General features: G+C 40.8%; 2 protein-coding genes across 2 annotated transcripts in view; both read right to left on the reverse strand.

The window, feature by feature from the left end:
• The window catches only part of LOC124279452, a 93,134-nt gene extending 75,290 nt beyond the window's left edge, over positions 1 to 17,844 (reverse strand). The window contains exons 1-4 of the mRNA XM_046715283.1: positions 17,768 to 17,844; positions 4,436 to 4,582; positions 4,158 to 4,305; positions 3,435 to 3,617 (exon numbers count right to left, since the gene is read on the reverse strand). The gene's annotated coding sequence lies outside the window, so the exon portion shown is untranslated. The remainder of the gene's footprint in view (positions 1 to 3,434; positions 3,618 to 4,157; positions 4,306 to 4,435; positions 4,583 to 17,767) is intronic.
• On the reverse strand, positions 5,934 to 7,427 carry LOC124279321 (uncharacterized protein K02A2.6-like). The gene has a single exon (XM_046715133.1). The coding sequence runs from the start codon at positions 7,425 to 7,427 to the stop codon at positions 5,934 to 5,936; it is 1,494 nt and encodes a 497-aa protein (XP_046571089.1).
• Positions 17,845 to 21,031: the final 3,187 nt, after the last annotated feature.

A 21,031-nucleotide genomic window follows, 5' to 3' on the forward strand; every position in this document is an offset into this window, starting at 1 on the left:
TCAACATTATAAACATCGATCAAAGGATTAATCGATAACACGCTGATTGATTAATTACTTTTATCTTACACAGCGGAATTGTCAAAAGGTAGTGTATGTAGATTTACTAATCTATACTGAATACACTCTGTCGTGTCGGTGTCTGCGTAAAAACAACGTCCTTCTTTCAAAGGATTAACCGGCAATACATTGATTGATTGCCCATTATTGGCTAACTAAATTACTGTTTTTAAAGAAAGGCGGACATTATGCAATTAGTTGCCAGGTGTGCTATCTTGGGTGACCAATGAGACTATACACCAATACCTGAAAAGATTTATCACTTTTTCGTATATTAAACTGTTAAAAGACACATCATTTGGAACAGTTTTGTGGATATTGATGGATACATTCCTCGAACAAGGTAATGACCTGATATTGTTCCTATAACTTTAATCTGGTTTAATTTTAATATTTGCATTTTGTTTTTATTCATTTGTCGTAGCATTCAACAGAATCATTGTTTTCGCCGTGAAGTGTAATGAGACAGACAACATGCACTAGAGTGTGTGTGCGAATTATGATTCACATTGGCAAACTATAAAATGTCTAGATATTACAGTTCTGTTATAAATTCACTATAAGTATCAGCAGATCGTCTGCTTTTTATTTAGTTTCAAAATGCATACAAGTGTGATAATAAACTAATTAGGATTATAAGACCAAATATAAAGACGCACATTGACTAGTATCTACATACTGGTGAGTGGACATTAACCATGGGAATGTAGCAAGAAATTTATCGCGCAGTATTGTGACTTCGACCCCCACCTCGCTTCCGTGGAAGAAATCGTTATGTTATAAGTTGTGTCATGCAACATCCGTTTGGTTATGATTCCAATACATATTTAACATCGAGTAGAAAGTAGTCTTGATTTTCTAACTTGATGAAAACAAACTAAAATCTCATTAATTCTAACAGATTTTTTTATTTTTAAAAATGGCGGCGCCCTTTCGGGAACATCCGCCAGTCTGAGGATAAATGGTATTTAGGTTTGTTTTCACCGAGTTACAAAATCAAAACTACTTTTCTACTGGTAGTAAAATATGTATTTTATTGATGGCCAATAGGATTTTGCATGACATAGCGTATATCATAACAATTTCTCTCGTGGCAGCGAGGTGGGTGTCAATATAATACTACTTACAATATTATTGTTACTTCGACCACAACCTCACTTCCGAGGAAGAAATCGTTATGTTACAAGTTGTGTCATAGAAAATCTTTATGGTCATCAATCATATGCATATTTTACTACAACTAGTAAGTAGTTTTGATTCTTTAACTTCCGTGAAGCGATCTGAACACAAGTAAGATATCGTTTCAGGCTTCCACAACGCTCGCTTCGCACTCACAAACATAACCCATTTAGCACGAACTGCGGGGTCCTGTGGAAATCTGTGCATGGGGACACCATCGCCCGACCCCTAGGAGCAATTGACGACAAAGCAACGATTCGGCATGTCGTCGTTGATGTCGAGAAATCATCAAAATGATGAGCGTGCTACACATTTTTCTATACAACTAACTGAAAATCGTTCCTCATATGACGTCACTGCAGTGCTCTGGCGACAGAGTTACGTAACCTGTCTGTGGTTTCGTTGGCGGGCGAGAGGGAAGCAGGCGACTTTTTGGCCACTTTTAATCGCTCGGTATTAATTAACCACAAGTTTTTAAAGAATAAATTTGGTGTTCCGCATAAGACTAACCAAAAATCTTTCATATGTAATGGTTAAAAGAGTAACAAAAAACAAAGTTTAGTGGTTCTTTAAATGATTTTGTTATTAGATACATATTTTATTATTGGTAATTTAGATTAGTAACTGAGATTGTTAGTGGCTGTACGCTCAAAAGGGGTTGAAGTAGCGTAAAATTATTGTCCTCCTGAGTGGGTACGTAAGTCCCGAAACATTCAAAGGAAATTAAAATTTAACAGCTGTTTTAAATGTAGTATTTTTGTCATTTTAATTTTGGCTAAATTTGACAGCGGCTAAAGGGATGACATAAATCAGTCTCACCAGAACATGGCATCGGTCAAATGGAATTCCCTCCCTGATGAACTTAAGCTGTCTCCAACCCTTGAAAACTTTAGTGTCATCTCAAAACCTTTCTCTACAAAAATTTCTATGGACTTCAATAATGCCTCATTGATTGTTATCGCTATGAGCATACCTGGTGTGGAGTTTGGCGCTATATAAATGGACACATTATTATTAAATCCAGCAGGTCCTGCAGGTTAAATTAGGGTCCATGCAGGTAGAAAAAGTACTGTAAGTCCCCATGGTTCCTAGTATGGTGATCTACCTTCAGTTGTTGGCGATCTATAGCCAGTTTTTATATTGTATTGTCCAAACACAATGTAGTGCTTTTACTTTCCACACTAGTTTTAATTGTAATTGTGATATTCTAGTTGTTTTACTGTCCTTTGAAGACAGGTTTTCATATTATACACACATTACATTTCAATGTCAAATATGTTCTAGTCACGACATGGCTGAAATGTGACGTTAAATATTAAATCACTCACTCATCATTCACTATCGAAACCTGCAGCTGTATTTGTCGTTGGGTATGAAACTGAAGAAAATGCATAAACTTCTTATGTTCCATCAAAAGGACATAGCGGAAAAATAGACATGCTCCATCAGAGCAATACATATGCAGCCCAGCCATTTGTCATCTTGATTTCAGACCTGTGTTTTGCGATGAAACAGAAAACGCTCTTTTGACGGCAAACGTCATGTTACTCTTGCTCATATCTTGTGTGATAAGAGCTGATGCTCGGCATTGCTCAAGGTTTGAATTTTTTGGGTGAGACATATTGAAGTTGATTCACTGCTCAAATAAATACCTTATGAGTTCACGTCATTATTAATGTGAAACCGCCACGCAACATTCGAGTTTATGAGAACCCCGTTGATGTACTCAGAAATCCGTAGTTTCTTTTCTGACTTTGTCAAATTAAGATGACCTATTTCAACTGGATAGAGCTAAGTACAGAATTCTACGAACATTTGGTTCAAATTCTCCTGCAGAGATGTTTGAAAATTGTGTGTGGAAAGGCAGAATATATTTACAGGAGAATTGCTCAACGCCTGATGTACCGCTTATTTACGCTAATCAAAACTATTCATTCTGGATAACGCCGAAGTGCACGTTGAAAAAACCTACAGTAAGTCAATGCTGGAACGAATTAAATTTACGTTTTGTGGTGTTTTGTATTTACAAAGTGACTGGATACGATATATCTACATTCGAGATGATGAATCTCGTCATAGATGGAAGTCTAAAAATGGAATTCTACAATAGACAGTGCTACGCCAAATATGTTTATGAATGTGGATAGGTTTTTACGCATTTATACATTACGTGATACAAAACAAGTACATTTTACCGTATATACTGTATTCTTCCTATTTCATTGATGCTACGGTAACTGGTATCCGATTGTCCTCTCTCAAAGCTTCCAGAAGGAGAAATTTGTAAGATTGGTCTTTGTCGCCGTAAATTGTCATGTAGACGGTGGCATCAGTACCTCCGTAGTCCTTTCCACTTGTGCCTATTACAATCTTCAAATCTAAAAAAAACATGGCCTTGTTTAGTCTTTACAAAAAAATTCATTGCCAAGTAATATGGCAACACTACCTCACTATATATAAATCTTCATAAATCTAGAATTTACTGGTTCGCGTTATTTAGGTTTCACAGAGTTTATACTTGCAATGGGCTTCAAAAGACTTCTCTCGCAAAACGGGAGAAAAGTAGTTATCAAAATCCAGTGTTTGGCTTTGTTCAAATAGAACAATTTTGTGAAAAAGATAATTCTTTGATACATATTAGCTATTAAAATAACCCCTGAAGATCCGGGCTTGAAATGGTCAATAAATTCTTGTAACAGGCGACTAACGCGTGGCTCGCTGACTTGGTTGACACATGGCATCGTATCCCAATTGCGTAGATCGATGATCATGCTGTTGATGACTGGACTGTCTGGTCCAAACTCTATTATGTACAGACCGCCGCCTTATAGCTGGAATAAGGCTGAGTGTGCCCTTAAAAACTATCAACCAACCAAGTAATGAAAGATCATGAGGAAGTTCAGGTTAACATATCCCACCTCGACTGGCCGAACGTCGGTGTCGTCCAAGGCCAGAATGCTGACTGTGTGAAAATTCCCTTGAGCAGTGGAAATGTGAATCCTGACCATTTACATTGAGAAATTCTGGGATCCAGTCATGCTCAAGTGCTCTGTCATCCAAAGGAAACTGTAAATGTTAAGATATGTATGGGAAATAACAATAGACTCTGGGTATTATCGTATTATCAAGTTTTAATTGCCATACACGGAATGACGTATGATCTTCCCCTATAAATATGTTCATATGTACGCCTTACCTCGAGGAAGACATGGTTTATATCTCCAAGATACCTCTCGTTGTAGATTACCGTGCCGTTATGAAGTAAGTTCAGATATGTTGATGTTTGGTCTATCGTGCAACCATCTCTACTGTGGACGTGATGTGAGCACAATCTGATGACTATCTGTAAAAAGAACAGGCAATAATGATAGTTTAAGACAGGTCAAGGGGTTATCTTAAACCAGGCTGTCAATATACGTAAGGTAGATGAACTAGTGCTCAAAAGAAACTATACACCGCAAAATGTTACATAAAATTCAAAAAATAAAAATGAAGTGATAAAACCATACCCAGCCATGTCACACACGTAAAGACCCATCCTTTCCGAGAACAAACAGCGAAATAAGTCAACAAATATCCTAAACGTCGCACAAAATCCAAAATGACTTTTTCTGATGTAACATGAAATGCACGAGCATACTGGAGGTATAAAACAGCTGACGCGACACGTGAGCAACACAGTAGTTAAAAATGTATGTAAAAAACACAAAAAATATGCCATGTTTGTGGAAAATCGAAAGAGAGAGCTGTCAGAATGGCCCAACAAGGAGCTAACCACAACGTCAGTGCCAGAACCTTCGGCTGCACCCGAGCAACTACCATCACACTGATGCAACGACTAAGACAAACAGGCAATACGTCAGACATGCCTAGGAGTGGTCGACCACGAGTGACAATGCCCGGTGATGATCGCCACATCCGGATAATTCATCTGAGAAATCGTTTTGGTAACAGCGACGGCATGAGGACACCGTATCAGTCGAGTTTGACGTTGGCAGATGCGTGATTGACGACGTGTGATGTTCAAAGACGAGAATAGGGTTTGTCTGTACAGTAATATCGACCGGGCTCGGGTTTACATACGAATAGGTAAACGTTTAGCGCCGAAAATGCTCGGAAGTTTTGCGACCAGTTGTGTTGCCATTTATCCAGCACCAACACGATCACGAAGGCATCATGAAGCAAGACTGGCAAACGACTGTTATGTTCTGTACGTGCTGATGTTCTTGGATGACAAACACAGTGGCATTAAACACAGGTTTTTAATCGGCCATTACTAAGGGAGGTAAGTACATACTTCCTGGATCCAAGGGAGATAACTAGCTACTTTCTGTTGGCTTGTGTCACTCAAGGCTTCAGGAGTTGTCTCCCATATGTCACTGGGGCCATAACATTACATCCCCTTTTTTTTGAACAAAATGTTCGTGTCATAACTAGGATATGGATGCTATACTATCAGAATGTTATAGGAGAAGACATCTTGTATATAATGTCAACACTGATACACGTGGGCGTTCACACGTATTGTTACTTGGCACTGGCGGACCAGATGTCTTGGGCACAGTTCAGAAACAAGATCACTACAACTGGTCTGTTAATATTTTCTGGTAACGATAAAGCACGAACTGATAACATGTAAATTAAACAACACTAACTGAGTAACTAAGAACTATCAACTAGGGTAACTTTGCAGTCTATAGGTTGGACTTTTGAGGAGCTCTAACGACTCTTCCAGATCTGGTAACAGTCATTGGTTTGGACGGTGTTGGTTTGGACAATGTTGATGCTGTCGCCTTCTGGAGTGGCACTGATGTTAAGTCCGTTGGTGTATCATCGGCATTGCTGCTGGGGTTTCTCATTGGTGTGTGTCTTAGGTGGCGCTTGTTGCGTTGATATTGTGCACCATCTGCTGTCTGCACTTGGTATGAGCGATTTGGATCTACTCTGGTGATCTGGGCTGGCTTCCAGGTTTTGTCAGCGGTCTGCAAATAGATACTGTCATTCATTTGAAGCGGTGGCAGATTCCTGGCGGCTCGGTCATAGAACAGTTTCTGATGGGACTGAACTTGTTCGCGTCTTGCACACACATCGGCAGGTTCGATAACTTTGTGCTGAAGTTGTTTGCCAGTGGTGGGAAGCACTGACCGCAGACGTCGGCTCATCAGAAGTTGCGCGGGCGAAGCCAAGTTGTCAACTGGTGTTGTCCGATATTCTAGCAGTGCAAGGAGTGGATCAATGCCATCCTTGTATGTTTTGTCCAGAATGTTCTTCGATATTTGCACACACTTTTCAGCTAGTCCATTGGACTGAGGATATCTGGGGCTTGATGTAATATGTTTGAAGTCCCATCTGCTGGCGAAGTCTGCAAATTCAGCTGATGCAAACTGTGGACCGTTGTCACTCATCAGGATTTCAGGCATCCGATGACGTGCAAAGTTGACGGATAACTTGCGGATCACTGCTGATGAAGACAGGCTTCTGAGCTGGTCTATTTTGAAGAAACGACTGTAGTAGTCAGCCAGAACGATGTACTCTTTGTTGTTCCAAGTGAACAGGTCTGCACACACTTTCTGCCAGGGACGGCATAGTATTTCATGTGGCTGTAGTGGTTCCTTGCTGTTTGATCTCTGTTTCTCACAGCATACTGTACAATTGGCAACTGCAGCTTCAATCTCTGTGTTCATGCCGGGCCAGAATAGAATGTCACGGGCTCGTTCTTTGCACTTCTCCATTCCGAAGTGACTGGAGTGGATCTTCTGGAGGAGCTCGGATCTCTGGCCTTTAGGAATGATGATCTTTTCCCCTTTGAATATGAGACCATCCATGACGGTAAGTTGGTCCCGATGATTCCAGTATTCGATGATGCTTTCTGGACATTCGCTTCTGGAATCTGGCCAACCATTGAGGATGGTTGTCCTCAGTTGTTGCATCTGAACATCATTGTTAATGGCGTCTCGTAGTTGTGACATCTTGTGGTCACTCACAGGGAGATTTGCGAGTACCATATGAACTTGCGCTTCCATTTCTTCTGACATCCCATCATCTTTTGTAGTCAGAAACTTGCGCGAGAGCGTGTCAGCAACTGGTATGTCTTTTCCTGCAACATGGACGATACGTAGATCATACTTCTGTAATTGCAGTAGCATACGCTGGAGGCGTGCAGGTGCTGCCGTCAAAGGTTTCTTCATGATACTTTCAAGCGGTCTCAACGGTCACGGTGTGGCCATAGATGCACTGATGATACCGCTTGCAACCAAACAGGATTGCATAAAGTTCCTTCTCAATTTGAGCATAGTTCTGCTCGCTGGGGGTCAAAGCCTTTGAAGCATATGCCACTGGCTTCTTGTCTTGGAGCAAGGTGGCACCTAATCCATTCTTCGAGGCATCTACTTGTAGAGTAATGGGCTTTTTCGGATCAAAGAAGGCGAGGACGGGCTCACTTGTGATTAGTAACTTGACCTTCTCAAGGGCGTCGTTTTGGCGTTTGTCCCAGTGGAACTCTACGTCCTGCTTCAACAGTTCCCTCATTGAGCTGGTCACTTCTGAAAGGGAAGGTGCGAACTTGGCGAGGTAGGTGATCATGCCAAGCATTGTGTCCAACTCTTGTTTATCTTTGGGAGGTGACATTTGCTTGATGGCTTCAACTTTTGTGGGGTCTGGTTTTGTGCCCTCTGCTGTGATGAGATGACCAAAGTAACTGACCTCAGTGACGCCGATGGATAACTTGTCAGGGTTGAGGTGGACGTTCTTTTGTCGACAACGACTTAGTACAGCTTATAGATTGGCATCATGTTCATTCCTGATCCTTCCATGAACCAGGATATCATCAACTATTGCAACTGTTCCTGTGAGGTCTCCAAATGTTTCATCTATCTTACGCTGAAATTCATCCTGGGCTGAGACAAGTCCAAATGGCATACGCATGAATCTGTATCTGCCATATATTGAGTTGAACGTTGTCAAGTATGATGATTTCTCAGAGAGTTTGATATTCCAGTACCCATATCTTGCATCCAGTTTACTGAAGTATTTGGATCCTGTCAGTTTGGTGGAGCATCTTCAAATTAAGCGTCGGCATGTGATAGGTGTGATCGCCTGATTGCGTTGTTGAGATCAAGGGGTCCAGACATATTCGAGCTTCCAGCTGTGATGTTTCTCAACGACAACCAGGGAGTTGACCCAGTCTGTAGGCTCGGTAACTTTGGAGATTATGCCCATCTTCTCCATCTTGTCGAGCTCATCTTTCAGCCGGTCTCTGATTGCGATTGGGGACGCGTCTTGGTGGATGCACGGAAGGGGTAGCATCTGGCTTAAGATGTATCGAGCATTCACCTTCGAATTCTCCCACACCTGTGAAGACATCCTTGAAGTCAGATAGCACTGATTCTTTTGTCATGGGGTTAGGAGATTCTGCCTTCGGCTTGGCTTCCAGGGCAAGGACAAGCTTGATGAGTTGCAGTGACAAGGATGTTGGAAGGCCTATTACTGGAGGTGAGTTGGCTTCCACAACATAAAAACCTTTGGTTGCTGACCGTTCCTTGTACTGACACTGAAGTTGAATACGCCCAAGGACTTTGAGAACATGTCCTGAGTAGTTGGTGAGACGCTGATCAGCTTCTTTGAGTGGGTGCTGGACGGGCATCTTGTCGTATTCCTTCTTGGGAATGACATTGACTTGTGCTCCTGTGTCGATCTTGAAGCTGATTGTGGGGTCTCCATCCACACTGATATCGGCAAAGGCTTGGTTGGGGAACTCATTAGAGTCCGAAGCATAATCAATAGTGTGGATCTTCTTCTTGCCCCTTGTGTTGTTTATTGGTCTCTGCGTCTGTGTACTGCTGCGGCAGACTTTGGAAAAATGGTTCCACTTTTTGCACTTGTGGCACTGTGTTCCTTTGGCAGGGCACTTCTTCTTGTTGTGCTCATGATGCCCCCCACAATTTCGGTATGGGTAGGATCTTGTTCTGTGTTTGTTGATAGAATCAACGTTCTCAGCACTGTGCGAGGCAGACATCAGTTTCAGGTGAGACTGAGTTATTTCGTAAGATCTTGTGATCTCGATGGCCTGCTGCATTGTCAGTGAGTCGTCTTGTGTGAGTAATTTCTCGCAGATTGTTTTTGAAATAATGCCGCAAATGATTCTATCGCGTACCCATTTCTTCAGGCTTGTCATATGCACAGTCTTTAACGAGGAGTTGTAGGTGTGTTACGAACTCTTCAATTGACTCTCCCTCTTTTTGCGAACGTGTATGAAACTTGTAACGTGCGAAGATAATGCTTGTTTCCGGTGCTACATATTGTCCAAATTTGTCCAAATGGCTTTGGAGGCTTTTTTCTTCAGTTTCAGACATGGTAAATGTGTTGTAAATGTCCCTACCTTTGGCACCGACCCATATCAGCAAATATGAACACTGTTCTTCTTAACTAACTTTCTTCAAGGGTCCTTTGAACATTAATGTCATATGCTGTTTAAACTTCTTCCACTCTTCTGGTAGATTTTTGGCGCTCCAGTCAATGCAGGGGTTTACTTGTGAGGTAGCCATGCTGATTTGAGCTTGTTCACACTTTTGTTCACAAAAACAGTCTCATCCGATTAGAAATCAGCCTTCAGAATGAAATGACACTTGTAGAATGAGCTGCAGGCATGAAACTTGCTTATCACGCTATTCTGACACCATGTTATGTTCTGTACGTGCTGATGTTCTTGGATGACAAACACAGTGGCATTAAACACAGGTATTTAATCGGCCATTACTAAGGGAGGTAAGTACATACTTCCTGGATCCAAGGGAGATAACTAGCTACTTTCTGTTGGCTTGTGTCACTCAAGGCTTCAGGAGTTGTCTCCATATGTCACTGGGGCCATAACATTACAACGACTTTCTTCATAACGCTAACCTCGTTGTTTTGCCGTGACCAGCATGTTCTCCCAACATGAATCAGATAGAACACTTATGGGACTACCTGGATCGACAAATCAGAAGATTTTGCAGTGGCCAGCATGTTCTCCCGATATAAATCCGATAGAACACTTATGGGACTACCTGGATCGACAAATCAGAAGACTACCAGTGCCACCTATCACCGCTCAACAACTTGAACAATGTCTCCTACAGGAATGGCAACGGATCACGCCTAATGTCATTCGTCGTCTTACATCATAATTGCGTCGATGTCCTTTGTCGTGCATCGAAGCAAATGGTGGTCACACTCACTATTAATTCAACATTTGATGATATTTTGTGAAAAAACAGGCCTTTTTTGTTTTGTGTAAAAGTTCAGACTATGATACCATGTGTCTTTCAGGGTCAGTCAAACGGTACTTTCGACCTTGTATGAAACGAAATTGTGTATATTTGCTGTGAAATTGAATACTTTGAAATAAAACAGATGTTCATTTATATATACTTTTCTTTTCTTTTCAAGTTTGGTCAGCCCACTGTATACTTTCTTTTGAGCACTAGTTTATATTTTATTGAATGCAACTGCACTTGCACTTACATTAATTGGCACCCGTGAAGAGCCACCTCCTCGTGGTGGGTGCTGGGTAACGCTAAGCGCTCTTCAAACCCCCGTTGTGGACCCGGGGGTATATTTGGTCCACCAACCCGTTTGCCGTGGGTTGCGCCCCTGTGTCGGTGGAGGAAGGGAGTCTGGTGGTTGAGGGCACTGGGAGCTTGGAACACTGTTCCTTTTGCCCAACACACCACTTCGCCCCTTACTTCACCTAGATGGGTGGTAGAACTGGTCCGGTTCTATCAATCGGCTGGTCACGCCAAGCCCTGTGCATGGTGTGCATTAATGCACATATTTGGAAATTGAAATGTGTACTGTGGTCTTGGCCATTAATTTTTGACAATGACATAAATTATTGTTTTGTTAATTTGCCTCGAGTCCTATGCCAGAAGGCGGTGGCTCATGGGCCAATTTGGTGGATTAGTTATTTATAATTCTTCTGCTGGAGTATATCATCCGAGTATCCTTGGTGCTGCAAGTCGGAGACCCACTTGTTTTTAGCATTGTCCTTGTGATATTCCGTGGTGGATGGGGAGCTCGGATGATGAGTGAGTGAGTGGGTTAATATTTATATTCACATCGGCAATATTTCAGCCATATCGCGACGAGAACATTTTATAATTATATTAAAGATGAATAAAGTTAGAAATTAAAAAACCTGTTGACGAAGAACAGTAAAACTACTAGTGTATCACAGATATCCATATAAAAATAGCAATTAAATCTAAAATATTGGAACTATAAATGACAATACAATATAAAAACAGGCTGTAGATTGCTAACGACTGAAGGTAGATCACCATACTAGGGACCATGGGGACTTACAGTACATTTGCTTCCTGCATGGACCCTAGCTGGATTTACACCATCTCTTCAGCCGTCAGCAAGTTTAGACAATTTAGCCATAAGTTAAAATAACACATATTCTACGCTTAAAAATAATGGTATGTTTAAATTTACTTTGAATGTTTTGGGACTTACGTACCCTCACAGGAGGATAATAATTTTACAATGCTTCAACCCCCTGTGAGGATACAGCCACTAACCATCTCAGCTGCTCAACTAAACTACCAATTTTAAAATATTTATCTATTTACAATTCATTCAATAAATTTAATTCTTTTAAAAATGCTATAGCTAAATGAGAACTGATATTATGAAAAAAAGATCCTTCATCGTTCGTGATTTGAAATAGTTATCCCTTGTCATGGAATATCCAATACAGTCAAGCAGGACATGCTTGACCGTGATTCTTTCATCACAAGGGATGCAAAACGGAGGATCCTCACCTTTTAACAGGTATTCATGAGTATATCTAGTGTGGCCAATACGACATCGTCGTATGATGACCTCTTCAAATCTGGATTGACAACCCAAGTACGTATGCTCGGATGATGAACCTTTGTCCACTTATCATGTTGTTAACGACCAAAGACCGTCCACTTCTATTGATTACTGGCCACGTTTTATAGTGACTGAGACCGTCGACAAAACTCCCTTAAAGCTGAACCCTTTTGCCGTATCAAAAGGCATACAAGGCATTGCAGGAGATGTTAAAAACGTTTAACGTTTGCGGACAGGTTCTCTGCTTGCTGAATGCAGTAAGAGACAACAGGCAACCGACCTCCTGTCAACTAAATCATTTGTCGGCATTCCCGTATAAGTCTCTGCCCACCGAACGCTTAACACCAGCAAGGGTATAGTAAGACACCGAGACCGACATTTTGCCGATATGTTAGAAATTGTTAGAAATTATTGCCTCTGAGATGACGGAACAAGGTGTGCTATATGTGAAACGTTTCACTACCCGTAAAAACAATGAGATCCAACAAACAAACACCTATTTGTTTTCATTCTCCACACCAACTGCTCCTACTTCGATAAAGGCTGGTTACTCTCACATCAAAGTGGAAACGTACATTCCCAATCCACTGAGATGTTTCAAGTGCCAAAAGTATGACCATGGTGTAAATACTTGTACATTGTCTGTTGTGTATGCTCACTGTGATGAGAAGACACACACAACACAGAAGATTGTGAAAGTACTCATAAGAAATGCACCAATTGTTCTGGAGACCATTCCTCTTTCTCTAAAAATTGCCCAATTTGGAAGCTACAGATGGAGATTAACAAGATCAAATTCACTCAAAATATTAGTTTCGCCGAAGCCAAACAGCTCTTCCAAAGATCTGAATTAAAAGAAACGTATGCTTTCAAAACCAGGACACCATCTGAGGCAACTCCTAAAGTAACAAAATCATCTTAAAGCTGCCAAACAAATTTGACTTGGGTGAAAACCGCTTCTCCGCAGATTTTCTCAACTGCAATATCGACTCAAATGGCAGAGTCACTTCCTGGAAGGTCCAAAAGTCAACCAGAGCCAGATCATGATCATGATATATCGTCTCAGTCTTCCACAAGGTCTCAATTGCAATCTAATGTACATCACATTACTAAAAGCAAGATAGTTTATTCCAATAACATCGTTCAGTGGAATTGCAAAGGACTACGGCATAATTACAATGAGTTACAGTTATTAGTCCAGGATTGTATGCCGTCTGCATTTTGTCTGCAAGAGACTTATTTCAAGCAGACAGTTCCGTTTGACCTACGTCATTTCAATGCTTATCATTATTTCTCACCTCCAGGTGACAGAGCCACTGGAGGATCTTCAATCCTAGTCAAACAGAATGTTATCCATAGCCCTATTATACTTACTTCTAATCTTCAAGCAGTTGCAGTGCGACTCACTTTACACGTTGCATTTACAGTATGCTCTTTGTATATCCCTTCGTCTTCAGTCATTCAAAACACTGATCTTCAAACTCTATATGACCAACTACCAAAACCCTGTATTATTTTGGGGAATTACAGGGCCAGAACCCACTTTGGTACAAGTACTAATGCTAAAGGTAAACTGTTAGAAGAGTTCTTTTCAGATTTATGCATATGCAATGACGGTTCCAACACCTATTTACATCCTGGCACTGGAACTTATTCGACGTTTGATTTATCAATCACGAATTCAAACCTACTGAATGAATTTGAATGGTCAGTTCACGATGACCTCTGTGGAAGTGACCATTTCCCTACAATTCTAACACCCGTGAACCCATCTGATATTACTCCATCTTCAAGATGGAACTTTAAAAAGGCTAACTGGCCTTTATATCAAGCTCTGTGTTGTAGCAGACTTAAACCTGAACTTTTATAGAAAGTCCTGATCCTATAAATGATGTCTCTGATGCACTAATTGTTCTGGAGACCATTCCTCTTTCTCTAAAAATTGCCCAATTTGGAAGCTACAGATGGAGATTAACAAGATCAAATTCACTCAAAATATTAGTTTCGCCGAAGCCAAACAGCTTGTCCAAAGATCTGAATTAAAAGAAACGTATGCTTTCAAAACCAGGACACCATCTGAGGCAACTCCTAAAGTAACAAAATCATCTTCAAGCTGCCAAACAAATTTGACTTGGGTGAAAACCGCTTCTCCGCAGATTATCTCAACTGCAATATCGACTCAAATGGCAGAGTCACTTCCTGGAAGGTCCAAAAGTCAACCAGAGCCAGATCATGATCATGATATATCATCTCAGTCTTCCACAAGGTCTCAATCGCAATCTAATGTGCATCACATTACTAAAAGCAAGATAGTTTATTCCAATAACATCGTTCAGTGGAATTGCAGAGGACTACGGCATAATTACAATGAGTTACAGTTATTAGTCCAGGATTGTATGCCGTCTGCATTTTGTCTGCAAGAGACTTATTTCAAGCAGACAGTTCCGTTTGACTTACGTCATTTCAATGCTTATCATTATTTCTCACCTCCAGGTGACAGAGCCACTGGAGGATCTTCAATCCTAGTCAAACAGAATGTTATCCATAGCCCTATTACACTTACTTCTAATCTTCAAGCAGTTGCAGTGCGACTCACTTTACACGTTGCATTTACATTATGCTCTTTGTATATCCCTTCGTTTTCAGTCATTCAAAACACTGATCTTCAAACCCTATATGACCAACTACCAAAACCCTGTATTATTTCGGGAATTACATGTCAACAACCCACTTTGGAACAAGTACTAATGCTAAAGGTAAACTGTTAGAAGAGGTATTTTCAGATAATGATTTATGCATATACAATGACGGTTCCAACACCTATTTACATCCTGGCACTGGAACTTATACGACGCTTGATTTATCAATCACGAATTCAAACCCACTGAATGAATTTGAATAGTCAGTTCACGATGACCTCTGTGGAAGTGACCATTTCCCTACAATTCTAACACCTGTGAACCCATCTGGTATTACTCCATCTTCAAGATGGAACTTTAAAAAGGCTAACTGGCCTTTATATCAAGCTCTGTGTTGTAGCAGACTTAAACCTGAACTTTTTATAGAAAGTCCTGATCCTATAAATGATGTCTCTGATGAACTAATTAAGATTTCTGATGAGTGTATCCCCAAATCCTCTGCAATTCCACACATACGAAAACCATGGTTCAACAATGAGTGCAAACAGGCTCGGAAGGCACGGAAGAAGGCTGAACATTATTTCTGTCGCCATCCTATGGTCCATAATTTGAATACATTCAAAATTTTAAATGCTAAAGCACGGCGTAACTTCAAGTAAAGTAAACGTCAATCCTGGCGAAAGTATGTGTCAAATATAAATTCACGAACACCAATATCTAAGGTATGGAACATGATCCAGAAAATAAATGGTAAGGGCTCTAAATCTAGCATTAAGCATCTCAAAGACGGAGACGAATTATTAACTAGTAAATCCGACATTGCAATTACACTTGGAGAAACATTCTTCGTCGTCGAATTATGTGCCTCAATTCCAAAAGTATACAACACAACAGGAAAAGAAAACTATTAATTTCAATTCAGATAATGGGGAAGATTATAATGAATTATTTTCTATTCATGAGCTTCATACTGCTCTTGAGCAAGCTCATGATACTGCTACAGGGGCTGACAACATACATTATCAGCCCCTGAAGCACTTGCCTGAATCATGTTTAGAGACCCTCTTCAACATTTTTGATGACATTTCGACGTCTGGAAACTTTCCTTCTTCATGGCGCGATGCTGTTATTGTACCCATTCCTAAACCCGGACGTGATCATACTGATCCTTCCAATTATCGACCGATCTCACTAACTAGCTGTGTTTGCAAAACCATGGAACGCATGATAAATAATCGACTTGTTTGGTACTTGGAAACGCAAAACCTTATAACGGATATACAATGTGGTTTCCGCAAAAACAAGTACTGTCGATCACTTAGTGCGTTTGGAATCATTTGTTAAAAACGCTCTAATTAATAAACAGCACGCTGTGTCTAATTTTTTTTTGTATCTAGAAAAGTATGTGACACTACCTGGAAATATGGAAATATATTTTAAGAGATTTACATGGCTTCGGATTGCGAGGCCATTTGCCTCAATTTATAGCCAACAGACAATTTCAAGTCCGCGTGGGTTCTACCCTGTCTGATCATTACAATCAGGATCAGGGTGTCCCACAAGGCAGTATTTTGTCAGTGACTTTATTTAGTATCAAGATTAACAGTTTATTCAAGGTTTTAATGGATCATTATTTGTGGGTGATTTTAATATTTCTTGTCGTGGGAAAAATATGCATACTATTGAACGGCAACTACAGTTGTGTTTAAACAATATAGATAAATAGTGTCTTGAAAACGGCTTTAAATTTTCTAAATCAAAAACTAATTGTATACATTTCTGCCGTAAATACAAACCTCATAAAGACCCAGAACGATCTTTAAAGGGCACTCCCATTAAAGTTGTCAAGGAGGCCAAGTTCTTGGGTCTAATTTATGACTCCCATCTAACGTTTCTGCCGCTATTAAATCCCTTAAAACTAAATGCCTGAAGGCACTCGACTTGTTGAAAGTCGTTTCAAATTCTAAATGGGGAGGGGATCAAGCTACCCTCCTCCATCTGTATCGATCACTGGTCCGTTCTAAACTTGATTATGGCTCCATCGTCTATAGTGGAGCTTGCAAAAGCAGCCTAAAACTACTTGATTCTGTCCACCACCAAGATCTAAGACTTTGTCTTGGCTCTTTTAGAACTTCCCCTGTTGACAGCCTCTACGTCGAGGCCGATGAGCCATCTCTTACACAACACAAAAGTTTATTATAACGAGTCTAACCCTGCATTTAACTGTGCCTTTAATCCTCTTTATGAGGATTTGTACAACAAAAAGCCCTCTCTTGTTTATTTGCTTAAAGGTGAGGATCCTCCGTTTTGTATCCCTTGTGATGAAAGAATCACGGTCAAGCATGTCCTGCTTGACTGCATTGAATATTCCATCACAAGGGATAACTATTTCAAAGCACGAACTATGAAGGATCTTTTTACCAATGTCAGTTCTCATTTAATTATTGCATTTTAAAAAGAATTGATAACTGATTTGTAAATAGATAAATATTTTATGATTGGAAGTTTGAATTAATACCTGAGATTGTTAGTGGCTGTGCCCTCAAAGGGGGTTGAAGTAGCGTAAAATTGTTGTCCTCCTGAGAGGGAACGTTAGTCAGAAAACTTTCAAAGGAAATTTAAATTTACCACCTGTTTTAAATGTTGCATTTCTGTCCTTTTAATTTTGGCTAAATTGACTTCAATCGCCAGCGGCTAAAGGGATGATATAAATCCAGCTAGGATCCATGCAGGTAGCAAAAGTACTTATAAGTCCTCATGGTCCCTAGTATGGTGATCTACCCTCAGTTGTTGGCGATCTATAGCCTATTTTTATATTGTGTTGTCCCCTAAAGTTAAAAAGTTTTAGATTTAATTACTAGTTTTACATGTATATCTGTGATATTCTAGTTGTTTTACTGTCCTTCGTCGATAGGTTTTTATAATATCAATATATGTATTCTATTTTAATGTCAAATGTTCTCGTCACGATATGGCTGAAATATTGCCGATGTGACGTTAAATATTAACTCACTCACTCACTCACTTACATTAATGTTCAGGGGCGCGTAGTTATCCTTGGTGAAAGGTTCATCTGGCATCTGTGTTTTCACAACATAGACTCTGCTAGGAGACTTCGACTCTGCTCTATCTACCTATTAGTAGAAAGAGGTATGTTGTATGTATGAAACAGCGCATAATATATTGTCAACACATTTGTTAAGTTTCGTCTGGGTTTTGTTTCTGAATATCCATGGAACCTTCATCTATGCAATAATTTACGTCTTAATTGTTGATCACTTGCTCCTGTTTTGCACCATTAATTAATGAAGATGCATAATATACTGAACCACAAAAGAAACGTTATCTTTCAAAACCAAATGGAAAATGTGTTTCTTAAAACATGGTGATTTTATTATGATTGTTCCGTTTTGTTAACATGTTTTTTTCAATATAAATTAACAGTTATTAACCGGCATCAGTGTGTTTTCTGATGAAAAAGCATATCGACCAAACGCACATAAAAAGGCAGCTGCGGTAAAAGATTCCGTATGACATTCCTGAAAATGCACATGCACATCGTGACAACCCTGCCAATGAAAGTGAGTCCCAACTCGCCTGAAATCATTCTTGTTATTACACAATCGCCATGCCACGATTTAAGAGAGATCAGAAGAACCAAGCCTAGGGACGATTGCAAGTTGGACAGACTGCACGCAAGGGTAGCCAATTTTGATATTCATGCTAAGACAATCTACCGCGGCAGGAGCGGTATCAGGCCACTAACAACATCCAAGACCGTCCACGCAGTGGACGACCTTACATTACAACTTACATTACAAGTTCTAGACAAAAATTCTGCTCAGTAGTGCTCTCCGAATAACTCGAGATGAAAAGTCAGACACGGTATGTTTCCAAAAGGCATGTCTTCAGTTTGGATTTTAAAAAAAATCTGCACGTTGTTAATTGTTCTTAGCTCCAGTGGAAGTTGATTCCAGAGAGTGGGTCCTGCCATCTGAAATGATCGATCCCCAAACCTTGTGCTGGACCTAAAGTCAACAAGCAGACCAAGATGTTCAGATCGGAGACTTCGGTTGGGCTGCTATCTGGTGACCAGGTCAGATGCACACTTGGAGCTTGGGTATTGAGACACTGGAAAACAACAAGTTTGAGTTTGTTTTGGATTCAGTCTGATATTGGCAGCCAGTTTAACAGGGGTTATGTGAAAGTATTTCTGTGATATAGAGACAAGTCTAGCAGCAAAATTCTGTACGCGTTGGAGCTTTCCTTTTGGGGATTGAGGCAGGCTAGAGTAGACAGTTGGTTGTCCTTTCATCAAGGTAGCGCCGGATTTGCCAGATGTTCCGTAAGTGGTAGAATGAATTGCTGCATACTGACTTAATATGAGCATTCAGAGATAGGTGAGAGTCAAAAATAACACCAAGGTTCCTTGCCTCAGGACGTGGGACAATGATATGACCGATAATGTGGAGGTCTGGTAGAGGAACATGTTTAGCAACTCGCTTTGAGGTAATGATGAGGACTTCTGTTTTCTCTCCATTCAGCTTCAGCCAGTGTGTTGTCATACTATACGATGTTTGATTGCCTTTACGCAGCTCTCAATTAACTCACATATACAACTGTGTGTCATCAGCGTAAAGGTTGAAGGAAAGGCTGTAACACCTGGCTATGTCTCATAAGGGCCAGGTGTTAACTGTGAATAACAAGGGGCCTAAGACAGATCCCTGCGGAACTCCATAGACAAGATCCTTTGAGACAGATGAGTGGCCACCGATTACGACACGTTGGTATCTTTCTGGTAGGTATGGACGGCTCCACTGAAGCACAGTCCCATTGATACATATTTTTTCCTTCAGGGTGCTAATGAGGATGTCATGGGCGAACGTGTCGAATTAGAATTGCAGCACCATTCTTGTCAACTCCTTGAAGGAGGTCATTCAGGACTCTCACCAAAGCCGTTTCCGTGCTATAGTTCGTAAGGTATGCAGACTGCAAAGGCTCCCAACATTCGTGGGCAGAAATGTGTTCTTTTCTGTGTCCTACCACACCTTCCAAAAGTTTGGAGACAAAAGGAAGATTTGACACTGGCTGATAATGTCTCAAAATATCTGGGTTGAGGTTCGGTTTCTTCAGCAGTGGGGTGATAACTGCATCCTTAAGATGCACAACATATCCCTCAGACAGAGATGAGTTGACGACGGGTACAATAGCATGCATACGGTTCTTCATGAGCCATGTTGGCATCACGTCAAGTTGACAGGATTTGTTGGGAGACTGCTGTATGAATCCTTGAATGTCTTGTTCGTTGACAGGATGAAAAGAATTCAAACTACATTTACTGTCAATGTCGATTTGTAATGATCGAATAGAAATGCATCTGATCACGCTTGCAGTCAAAGTTGATCGCATATTGATAATCTTAACCAGGAAGAAGTCAGACAACAAGGTGCATAGTGCAGCCCCGAAAACGGGGTGGTCAGTTTCTTGTTCTGGCTGAACAGGAGCTTATTGGTGACAGCATAAACCTCCTTTTCTCCCTTGACATTGTGTAGAGTGCCCTTGAAGTAGCCATGTTTTGTGGTCTCCACCAGTGCACCTAAATGATTTTTCTCAAGTGCCTCATGAATAGCAAGGCCACTGAACCGCATCTGCTTCTCAAGGCAGCGTCGCCTGTGTTTTGCTTGACGGATTTTATCGTTGTACCAAGGGGGCCTCTGCATGGACTGTAATTGTACAACGTTCCTCTGGTGCATGTTTATCTACAATACTTGTCTTGTTACCATTGTACATATGATAAGCATCAGAAACAGATAAAGCGTCATATTCTGACAACTCTGGTACCAAATATGAACTGAATGTGTCAATGGGAATATCGTTTCCCTTTGTGTAGAGTATTGTCTATGTTTACTTCGTACAAGACCCGTGAAGATCCGGGGAAGAATAGGTTTTTCAGCAACCCGTGCTTACCCCCAAAAGGCGACTATGCGGATCGGTGGTCAGGCTCGCTGACTTGGTTGACACGTCACCGGTTCCCAATTGCGCAAATCGATGCTCATGATGTTGATCACTGGGTTGTCTGGTCCAGACTCGATTATTTACAGACCGCCGCCATATAGCTGGAATATTGCTGAGTGCGGCGTAAACTAAACTCCCTCCCTCAGTTCGTACAACACAGCAAAGTGATCTAACTGTACAGATTGATCACGTCTGATGCTGTCCACATTCACATAGGGTGGTGGGGTAGCCTAGTGGTTAAAGCGTTCGCTCGTCACGCCGAAGACCCGGATTCGATT

The sequence above is a fragment of the Haliotis rubra genome, unplaced genomic scaffold, assembly GCF_003918875.1.
Source record: "Haliotis rubra isolate DU_JTF1 unplaced genomic scaffold, ASM391887v1 Scf25, whole genome shotgun sequence".
NCBI classification, from domain to species: Eukaryota; Metazoa; Mollusca; class Gastropoda; order Lepetellida; family Haliotidae; genus Haliotis; species Haliotis rubra.

Coding starts and splice junctions, on each gene's coding strand:
- LOC124279321 (XM_046715133.1), bottom strand. CDS start 7,427: ATGAAGAAACCTTTGACGGCAGCACCTGCACGCCTCCAGCGTATGCTA.